This window comes from Musca vetustissima, unplaced genomic scaffold, assembly GCF_032173495.1.
Source record: "Musca vetustissima isolate MV318-11 ecotype Yass unplaced genomic scaffold, APGP_CSIRO_Mvet_v1 utg16224, whole genome shotgun sequence".
NCBI classification, from domain to species: Eukaryota; Metazoa; Arthropoda; class Insecta; order Diptera; family Muscidae; genus Musca; species Musca vetustissima.
The window spans coordinates 333,294-344,670 of NW_026881978.1; the positions used below are offsets into that span (position 1 = coordinate 333,294).

General features: G+C 33.2%; 3 protein-coding genes across 3 annotated transcripts; 2 read left to right on the forward strand and 1 right to left on the reverse strand.

The window, feature by feature from the left end:
- The first annotated feature begins 2,756 nt into the window (after positions 1-2,756).
- LOC133328071 (U3 small nucleolar RNA-associated protein 25 homolog) lies at positions 2,757-4,997 on the forward strand. Its single transcript, XM_061536617.1, has 3 exons — positions 2,757-3,024; positions 3,082-3,786; positions 3,859-4,997. Exons 1-3 carry the CDS (start codon positions 2,757-2,759, stop codon positions 4,995-4,997), a joined length of 2,112 nt encoding a protein of 703 aa, XP_061392601.1.
- A 1,559-nt stretch (positions 4,998-6,556) lies between these two features.
- On the reverse strand, positions 6,557-8,208 carry LOC133328075 (deoxyribonuclease TATDN1). Its single transcript, XM_061536623.1, has 3 exons — positions 8,040-8,208; positions 6,726-7,335; positions 6,557-6,662 (listed from the first exon to the last, which is right to left on the reverse strand). Exons 1-3 carry the CDS (start codon positions 8,191-8,193, stop codon positions 6,557-6,559), a joined length of 870 nt encoding a protein of 289 aa, XP_061392607.1. The 5' UTR covers positions 8,194-8,208.
- A 710-nt stretch (positions 8,209-8,918) lies between these two features.
- Positions 8,919-9,489, forward strand: LOC133328072 (protein SGT1 homolog). The gene has a single exon (XM_061536618.1). The coding sequence runs from the start codon at positions 8,937-8,939 to the stop codon at positions 9,483-9,485; it is 549 nt and encodes a 182-aa protein (XP_061392602.1). The 5' UTR covers positions 8,919-8,936; the 3' UTR covers positions 9,486-9,489.
- Positions 9,490-11,377: the final 1,888 nt, after the last annotated feature.

An 11,377-nucleotide genomic window follows, 5' to 3' on the forward strand; every position in this document is an offset into this window, starting at 1 on the left:
TACTCTGTATTAATTTCAACAAAAGAAAATCATTAATTTGTTTTTTAACATAACCTCAAAGTTATTTGTCTACATTATATATAATAAATAATACGTACATACACAGAGTATCATAAACCAAGTTTAACAACAATTCGAAATAATTACTAACTTATTAAATGATACTTTGCAAACATAAACAACAAACAAATGTGGAGATTGGAAAAATATCTTTAAGCTAAAAAACAATTAGTTTAACTTTTTAAGTTTTTTAAAAACTAAAAAAAAATCATCGTAATTACCAAATTGTTTTTTATATATTTTAATATTTTCTTTATACTAAATATAACTCGAATTTAATTATTGTTTTCTTTATTTTCTTTATGAACTTTATATTTATTTTTTGCTCTTTTTTGTTTATTTTTTTTTTTTCCTAATTTTAAGTAATTTTCTTCTTTATTACATTTTCTTTCTTTTTTTGTTTTGTTAATAATATTATTATGTTAATTATATTTAATGCCCTCCCTAACAATTATTATTATAATTACTTTACTCCTTGTTTTGCTTTCTTTTTATAGAAAAGTACTATATAAAATCGTTGTATATAAATTTAATAATTTATTGAATTACCTAATCTAATTTAGTGTTTATTTTTTTTCTGTTTTCGATATAAAAAATGAAACGAGTTAACCAACAAGCCAGCCCCCATTAACTATGCTTAAACGAAAAGTAAAACACAACAACCATTTATCTATATATAATCCATACATATATATATCATACGAAACAATATATGCTTTTTTCAAATGAATTAATCAATAAAAATAATAAACATTAATTAAATATGAATTTAAAAAAAAAATATATATACACATTATTGTTGTTTTATTTTGTTATGGGGAAATCACTTCACAATTTTCAAAATCATCTGACAGTTCGTCTTGGGACGGCTCACAAGAAAGACGCATTTTAAAGAATTAATCACGCCTACGAGCTTAAAAAATTACAAAATGGCGCTGTGTTAAGCTTTCGCTTAACTTGTCACGTGTTTTATCTACCGAACTAAATGAAAAATCGTTTATCATCGAATACAAATTTGAGCGAGAATTGTTTATAAGAAGATCTCGTTTTTATACAACAGCAATCCAAAGGATTCATAGAGGACCCGCCTATATATATAAAGGTCCCGACCAATTTCAGACATTTAAAGATTCTAAACGTATTTTCCAATCAATTTTGGGTTCTCAGGCACACGTTCTTAGACGCCCGAACCGGTTATTTTTTTACAAGTAATAATAGTTTTTATACCCTTCACCACACTGTGGTACATGGTATTATGTATTTTTGCATATGTTTGTAACAGTTCCTTGTGAATCGATTTATGCATTTCCGTCCGTCTGTTCATGTTAAATTGCAAACAGAGTACAGGTCGCATTTATCATCAAATTTGAATGAAATTTGGCACAGCTCGTTTATTTGGCACAAGCACGAACCCTATTGAAATTGGGAAAAATCGGTTCAGATTTAGATATAGCTCCCATATATATTCGTCCGATTTAATGTAAATTGTGCTCCAAGGTCCCTATATATCTTTCGATTTGGACGAAATTTGCCATTGCATACTAAATTAAGTTTAGAATGATGTGGGTTAAGTTTCGTGAATATCGGTTCAGATTTAGATATAGCTCCCATATATATTTTCGTTTTAATTGAAATGGTGCACCAAAGTTCTTATATATATATATATATATTAGCGTACTGAATTGAGTCTATAATGATGCGTGCTAAGTTTCGTGAATAGCGGTTCAGATTTTGATATAGATCCCATATATATGCTTGTCCGATTTAATTGAAAGGGCGCACTAAAGTGCTTATATATATTTCGTTGAATTTCATGTCAGTGTTGTTTCGAAAAGGCATTCCTTTTTTTTTTTTTTTTTGAGTTGTTCATGTATCGTTGTTTATGGTATGATTAAGTGATTTACTGTTAATTTTAAGCTTTTGGAATAGTCCATGTAATGAAGGTTTTGGAATCGCTTATGGCCCTTTGGGCTAAGTTATGGTTTATGAAATGAAATGAATGGAATTGAATTTCCCTTTTTTATTATATCTTCAACTTTATGGTTATTGAGAATAATACTGTATATTATACTAGAATGTCCGTCCAAACCGCTTCAAATTAGATCCATGTTATCATAGCTAATTTTAAAACAAATGGATATATTTCTATTTAAAGTGAAATTTTAAAAATGATACGCTGTCTAGCTTTGGAATTGACTAAAATCTTTGTTTCGATATGTTACAGAAATCTTCAAAAACTGAAACATACATTTTACAGATTAACTGTTATCGTTGCTAAATTTTGCTGGAAGTTATTCGATTATTTTTCTTAGTAGAAGTCTCTACAACCTTGAAAAGCATGGATAATAATCACATTAGATTATTTATGGTTTTGTTTATTATAATATTCTCAGTCCCTCCTTCTATAAAAAAAAAATAGCAAGCAAAGGTCCCCTTTCCCAAAAAGAACAACTGACGCATCTATTTTTAACATTCTACCTTGGCATCTTTTAACTAAACGAACAAGTTATTCAAAAGGAAACAGAGGAACGAGCTGCTACTAGTACCCAAATGGTTCATTTCAGTGAACACAACATTGAACTACCGTTGCACGTTTTTTTGTTTTGTTTACTTCATTCATACATTTCATTGAAGAATCTACGTATCCACTTCAATATTTATCACTGAAAAACCTAGGAACTTGAAAACCCTTTCCAATGGGGGCCCAAAAAGCTAAACGACATACCAAACACAAAAAGCAGTACAAAAAATCAAAACCAATACCCAAAAATCATGTTAATAGTAAATTTAAACATCGTGGCAGTACAACTGTTGAGCGGCTGAAAAAACAAATCGAATTGGAAAAGTCACATTTGCAGACAAAGGAAGAGTTTGAAAATGAGCTACTGGGTGGTGGTCTGTCCGAAGAAGAGGAGGAGGAAGTGAATCCATTTGATGATTTGGTGCAGGATTTAAGTTCCAGTGGTAAGTAGACCCACTACTAAATGCAAATGAATTTCATTAATATCTTTGTTGTTGTAGTCAAAAAGAAACCAGCCTTTAAGGAAGCTCCCCTACAACTACTGGGTGCCAAGAAAAAACCCGAACCAAAGTCGACCCCCAAGGCCAAGAAAGTGAGAATGCAATATGTTCTGCCCAAATTGCAACAATTTAAAAATCATCTGCAAACAGAAATTTCGGCAGAAGATGTGGAGTTACTTATCAATGGTACAGCTGACAAAACAAAAACTGCCATAGAATGGCCAGAAATGGGTCATGGCTATATAACAACACCGGAAATTACAATTAATCGCCATAAGGATCTAATCGATGAACATCCACCACCGGCTTTGGAAAATTCGGGCGATTTAGAATCACTAGGTTTACAACCATTCTTAGCTAATCGCATTAATCTGCCAATGAGTAATTTCCAAAGTGAACTTTTAACGCTAGTTAGCACCTATAAAGATGTCTACTATCCATATCGTAATTTCGATAATGCTGAAGAAATCCGTCAGGTTTATACAATTCATGCTTTGAATCATATATTTAAGACGCGTGCCTGTGTTATGCTGAACAATAAAAAAATCGAAGAGGAGGAGGCGAAAAATAAGGGTCTGGTAATAGATGATATTTATCGTGATCAAGGTTTGGCTAGGCCAAAGGTTTTGATTGTCACACCCTTCCGTGATTCGGCCTATCGTATTGTTAACATAATGGCGGAGATTATTAAGAAAAAGGAAAAGGGTGAGTTCCATTGTTTACGTTCCTTAATGGCCCCAGGTTTTAATAATACATCCTTTATTTTCCTCTTTTCAGACAATGATGCAAAATCGGTCATGAACATGGAGAGATTTATCAACGAGTTTACCGGTGACACAATTTATTTTCCAAAAACCAATCCCAAGCCAGAAGATTATGAGAAGACATTTAGTGGGAATACCGATGATAATTTTCGCATTGGCATCTCATTGACAAAGAAGACCTTAAAACTCTATACAGATTTCTTTTCATCGGATATCTTGATAGCATCTCCCTTGGGTTTACGTCTTTCCATGGGTGGCACCAGTGATAATGATGTTGAAGCTGATTTCCTTTCCTCCATTGAATTGTTGATTTTGGATCAGGCGGAATTATTTTTGGCACAAAATTGGGAAAATCTTCTCCATGTTGTGGATCATTTACATTTACAACCAAAAACAATGCGTGCCACGGACATAAATCGTGTGCGTTCATGGTGTTTAAATGGTTATTCGAAATTCTATCGCCAAACGTTGCTGTTCACTAGCCACGAGCTTCCCGAGTTCAGAGGAGTTTTCAATAATAAATGTTTTAATTATGAGGGCAGTATACGTTTTTCAAATCCCATTATAAATGGCGATATTCGAAATGTAATTGTCCCAATATCACAAGTCTTCCATCGCATAGAATGCTCCGATATTGAACAGGTGTTTGAGAAACGTTTCAAATATTTTGTTGAGAAAATTCTGCCACAATTTAAAAGTACCATATTTGCCCATTGTATGATTTATGTACCGAATTATTTTGATTATGTCCAGTTGAGAAATTATTTTAAAGCGGAGACGGTGAATTTTGTACAAATTTGTGAATATACCAAGAAAGAGAAAATGGCTCGAGCTCGTGATATGTTCTTCCATAGTGGTGCCCACTTCATGCTTTATTCGGAGCGTTCGCATTTTTTTAAACGTACACGCATTAAGGGTATACGTCATTTGATTATGTATCAACCACCCCAATGGCCGAATTTCTATTCGGAAATGATTAATCTAATGCATTCGTCAAATCAAAACAGTCGTGATGGTTTGGAGAATTCAATGAGTATAACTGTGTTATATACCAAATATGATAGTCTACAGCTGAACGGTATATTGGGTACGGAGAATGCTACAAATCTATTGGAATCGGATAAGACGATACATGTCTATGCAGCTCAATGAGATCGCGTGTAAATAATGTGTGAATAAAATATTTTTTTTAAAAATAAATAAAAATAGTTTTTATTTTTTAATTGATTGTTTAAATTCCATTGGGAAAGAGAGTCTCGTAAGTTGACAGAGCGTAATTTTTGTAAAGGACCAATACTAGACGTGGATTTTTTTAATTAATATTTTTTCGAAGTTCTGTTTTGGACCCATATCCCCCTAAAATAAAAAAATCACAGAATCAATTACCTATCAATTTAAAAATCGCCTAAAAGTATGCAATATTTTTCTTTAGAAACCACCAGCAGCCACTATGACAGAAAAATTGCCGTTTTTACAAAGTCAATTTTTGTGTGTTTTTCATTTTCAGGTAATAGGCGCCCAGCACCGAACAGTAAGTATACTGCGGATCATCGTTGAGTTCAAATGTAAATAACTCAGCGACTACTTAACGGATTTTTATAAATTTTGCACAAATGGTTCGAGGGAATTCTAAAGTTTCATTACATATTCATCATACATATATAAACTTATGTTATATAAGAGAAAATTGGCGTTATTTGAAAGGTCAATTATATTTTTAAATAACCGCAAATTTTATGTGAAATTTACACAAAGTAGACACTAACTTTGTTCGAATTACACAAAATTTTGTCTAGTGTATTGCATTGAGTCTAGAATGACGTATCTGGTTTATGTTTCTCTACCCTCAGCCTTACGGTTAATAAGGATGTATATACACCTAGCTACGGTAAAAATGTGCCTCTTCGAAATATGGGTTTTTGAACAATTTGAAGTCGATTTACAAATGTCCGTCCGTATGTCTGGCTGATGAGTATGCGATAACTAAAGAAGAGAGTAAGCGATTTCATCCTATAAAAGGCGTGGATTTTTAAAGAATAATTTTTCAAGGACCTATAAAAGGCGTGGATTTTTAAAAAATAATTTTTCAAGGACCTATAAAAGGCGTGGATTTTTGAAGAATAATTTTTGAAGGACCTATAAAAGGCGTGATTTTTAAAGAATAATTTTTCAAGGACCTATAAAAGGCGCGGATTTTTAAAGAATAATTTTTCAAGGACCTATAAAAGTCGCGAATTTTTTAAGGACCTATAAAAGACATGGATTTTTCAAGGACTTCTAAAAGGCGTGGATTTTCAAAGACCTATAAAAGTCGCGAATTTTTTAAGGACCTATAAAAGACATGGATTTTTCAAGGACTTCTAAAAGGCGTGGATTTTCAAGGACCTGTAACAATTTGAATTCGATTTACAAATGTCCGTCCGTATGTCAGGCTGATGCGTACGATAATGTATCCTTTAAGGATCTACACGTGTAACCGATTTTTCCAAACTTTGCAACACATACTTGATTTTTTTAAATAATATTTTTGCTAGGACTATCAAAGAGTGGATTTTTAAAGAATTTTTATTCAAGGACCAACACAGACTTGATTTTTCAAAGTTTTTTTTTTCAAGGAACTACAGAAAGGCTGTTTTTAAGGATATTTTTTATAAGGCATATTTCATTTTCATGAAGAAATAAATTATTTGCTTTTTATAAAAGTATAGCATTTATTTTTCCTTTGAGAAAAACAATTTAATTGTATTTTCATAATAAATATCGGCTAATTTGTCAACAGGTTCGTTTTTAACACCAGCAATAACTTCCAAAACTTGGCTGCAAACGAAAATACACATCACATTTATTCAGCCTATAGAAATTAAAATTTGTCCTACTTACCTTATTTGACACGGTTCACATCGACCATCAATCAATGATTCAGCCGTCCATTTCTCCTTCTTCTTGACGGTTGGAAATTTCGTTTGCACATATTTTTGTCCAGCGTGAGATGGCCGGATGCCACACCATGGGCAATCGGTTTCCAACATAATACGATCGTTGGGCAGCTGTTTAATGACTTGCAAATTTTCCTCCGTCTTCAGGGAACAACCATTAATGCCAATATATAAATTTGGATGAAAATCGATAACACTTTGTGCCTCTTCCAATGTCCCCGTAAAGCTATGCACAACACCACCACCACACACATCTAATTTATCTTTATTGCATTTTAAGATTTCTATAAAATCTTCATGAGAATTACGACAATGTAGAAAGAGTGGTAATTTGAATTCTTCTGCCAAAGATAGTTGCTTTTCGAAATACACTTTTTGTGTATCTTTTTCACAGAAATGCAGGCGATCATAGTCCAGACCACATTCACCAATGGCAATAACTTTATTCAGATTGTTGGCAATTTTATTTCGCAGTCCTTGATAATATTCTTCGGGGTTGGGTAGAAATTCACCACAACGTGTGGGATGACAACCCATGGATACAAAGAGTCTATCTGCAAAGGATAAAAATATGGGGTAGCGATATAGTAGGATTTAAAAAAAATATAATACGTAATACGTGGATATTTAAAGAATATTCTTTCAAGGACCTATAGCAAGGCGTGGATTTATTAAATAATATTTTTTCAAGGACCTATACAAGGCGTGGATTTATTAAAAAATATTTTTAAGGACCTATACAAGGCGTAGTGTTATTAAAGAATATTTTTAAGGACATATACAAGGCGTAGTGTTATTAAAGAATATTTTTAAGGACATATACAAGGCGTAGATTTATTGAAGAATATTTTTTCAATGACCTATACAAGGCGTAGTGTTATTAAAGAATATTTTTTCAATGACCTATACAAGGCGTAGTGTTATTAAAGAATATTTTTAAGGGCATTTACAAGGCGTAGATTTATTAAATAATATATTTAAGGACCTATACAAGGCGTAGTGTTATTAAAGAATATTTTTAAGGACCTATACAAGGCGTATTGTTATTAAAGAATATTTTTAAGGACCTATACAAGGCGTATTGTTATTAAAGAATATTTTTAAAGACCTATACAAGGCGTAGTGTTATTAAAGAATATTTTTAGGGACCTATACAAGGCGTAGTGTTATTAATGAATATTTTTAAGGACCTATACAAGGCGTAGATTTATTGAAGAATAGGTTCCGACAGGTGGTAATAACATTTATATCCACTTACCATCTTTGTGCGCCATTTCCAATGCCTCGTCTGCCTCATTTAATGTACCCACAGTGATGATCATCTTTTGCAAGCCCTGCTTCCAAGATCTATCCAATACGATTTGTAAATCATCTTGATGTTTTTGTGAGCCTCCGTAAACCCCACGGAACATAGGATCTGTCAGGTTGGCTCCAATATCTGAAAGGTACAATTTTTTTTATTATATGAAGCCTATGGATGGAATTGTGGAAAAAGTTGCTTACCAATATATTTCAAGGACATCTTTAAACCGTTCCAAAGAGTTTTCATAAAATCCACGAACTAGAATGGAGAAAGGCACACCGGCAAATGTGGCAGATATACGCAGCACGATATGGCAGAAAATTGAGAATCAAAACAAAAAGCTCGACAATTGGACAAAAAGCGAAAGGGACTTTTAGTTCGAAATTTTTGAATCAGCTGTTCTTGGATATTCATGCGGATCACATACCATCAATATTTATATTAATTTTTAATGAAATGTGTGCAAATTTGCCTGTAAATTTTGTATTTTTCTATGTCAATAATTAGGATTTTATTCCTTGGCCTTAACTATGCCCAACAGCTGATACGCATAACAAATAATTAACTGAAACATGATTTGTTACCATTTCTCTTGTCATGGTCACCCTATTACCATATGTCAAAATATACACCCTGTAATTGCTTGCTGTTTATTTCGAAACACTTCCTAATTTCTAGAAATTATCCAAACAAAAACAACCAGTCGAACAAAAACAACAAAGGCTCCAAAGGAGGAAATTCTGATTGCTCATAAGACTGCAACAACATTTAAAAATAGAGTATAAAAATTCATACAAAACCTCAAATCTCGAATCCGAAAAAATAAAAACAGAAAAAGAATCAACTTCCAAAATGTCGGTACGTCATGATTGGTATCAATCCGAGACCAAGGTGGTCATTACAGTGATGCTCAAAAATGCCAAAGAGAAAAATTACAAAGTGGAAATCGAAAAACAACGGGTCCATATGACAGCTGAGGGCTATGAATTGGATTTGAAGCTGTTCGCCCCCATAGTGGTGGAACGTAGTTCATATAAAGACTTCCCGTCCAAAGTTGAAATCACTCTGGCTAAAGAGACTGGAATCCGTTGGGATGGTCTAGAGGAGGCGGTAAAACAAAAACCTGCCGTTGCAGCTCCACCACCAATTCACAAAAAGAATTGGGATAGCTTGGCCAAAGAAGTCGAGAAGGCGGAGGAGGCCGATGCCCAAAGTGAAGAGGCTCTACAGCGTCTGTTCAAGAAAATCTACAGTACATCATCGCCGGAAGTACAAAAGGCAATGAACAAGTCATTCATGGAATCGGGTGGCACCGTGCTGAGCACAAATTGGAATGAAGTTGGTAAAGATAAAGTGGAGGTGAAACCACCAGAGGGTTGTGAATTCCGTAAATGGGAATAGTTGACTGCTAATATTATTTTTTGGACAACAATTGCAGTATAAGTTTAGATTTCTAATAATTTTAGTCTTATACACACAAATGAATGTTAATATTAAACAAAAATTATTCTTTATTATGTTTATTGTTTTTACTTATCCATACATTCATACATATACTTATATATTTTTTAGTAATACTCACCTAAAACACTTGCTAATAAATTAACAAAAAAAGTTATTTAAAATGGTGATTTTGTTTTTATTTTAGAAGGTGGATTATGTGTAAGGCCCTGAAAACCTGATTACGATATATTGTAGCAGATGCCTATACTTCCTGTAATATGGATTTTCAAATGTACTCTGGAACCAATGTATTTCCGGTTTCAAAATTGGCAATGACAATAGGGTCGTCATTTTGAAGCGGTGGACATTTGGAAGGAGACTTTCTATAGGATAAAGTCCCAAATCCTTACCTGATGGTTGGCCACAAATTATAACTGTTTTATATAAAATTGCGGAATATATTGTATTAACTACTATAATATAAAAGAATAGCTGCAAAACCAATTCCTCTCGAATCAGGTACCTTACCAAATAAAAAGTTGTTGTTATTAGAAACTCCACCGCTTCAAAATGATACCAATATTACTTTAATAAATTTGAAAACAAATGCGAAAATCTAAGGGTCTCAACGGAGCATTAAAGGGTCATATCTCTGAAAGTACAAACTTCCCAAAGAAATCAAATATATAGTTGTAATCAGGACCTGCAGAGTATTTGTGATAATGCGACCACATGTAAAATGAACTGGAACTCTGGGTCATAAACTTTAGTCATTCCGGTGTATTTAAAATTGCATGGGGGGTTTTATATACATTTACAATAAAACGAGCAACTGGTGAGGAACGTTTCCACGACAGAGGGGTCTACGATTCGAAACTTCCAGAGTCTTTCTCGGTTAACGTCTGTCAACTCAGCCCATTGTGTAAAAGCAATAAGTCTGCAACAACAATAACAACTAGAGAGGAAGGTAGCTAATATGGCCTATGTTATATGATATCCAAGACCCGTTTGTGTATAGGGAGAAAGTTTCATATAATATATGAGAGGTGTATTGAAATATGATTACAATAAACTATTTGTAATGCATCGTTCTGAACTTTAAGGCGGATGGAATAATTGACTTTGGAAACAACATACGAATGACTCACATTAATGAAATAATTACGTACATGGATCAAATTAATCAGCTGTACTAAATTTAATCGCATATTCGTAATTATGTTAAAATTACTCACAAGTATGGACGATTTTGTGGTTAGGAACTGGATGGAATCAGAAAAATGTTTTTTTTTTGGATCTCAAGATGAAATTTTTCCAGTTTCTTACTAACGGAGTTGAGCAGCACCCTTAGATAAATCGCATAAAGACGAACTGGGAAATGTTCAGAATTAAAATGGCATCCGTATCCATTGATAATTATAACCTCAAAGCGGCTGAGGATGTTGAGAAAGCAGTGAGTGAAGTGGTAATCTCCTGAGATGATATAAGAAGTGATATGGTGGAAAAGAGAACTTGCAGCTTTGTGAAAAAAACTGCATCCTATAATAAAGCTAACTAAACCTTTGTACGGCTTCGGATGATCAAGAAGAATATTTCAATGAGTACAAAAGCGAAATTAAGAAGGCTAAGCGAGCTGAGGATCCATAGGTACTATCAAAACAATGTATGGAATAGACCTAATAGACCTGATTAGCTACCCAAATGTCCAATATCAAGTGATAAATATATCATTCATAAATATAACCTCAAAGCGGCTGAGGATGTTAAGAAAGCAGTGAGTGAAGACCTATCCAAATGTGCAATATCAGGTGGTATAATACCAGCTATGCTGTAAGATGCGACTGAACGAG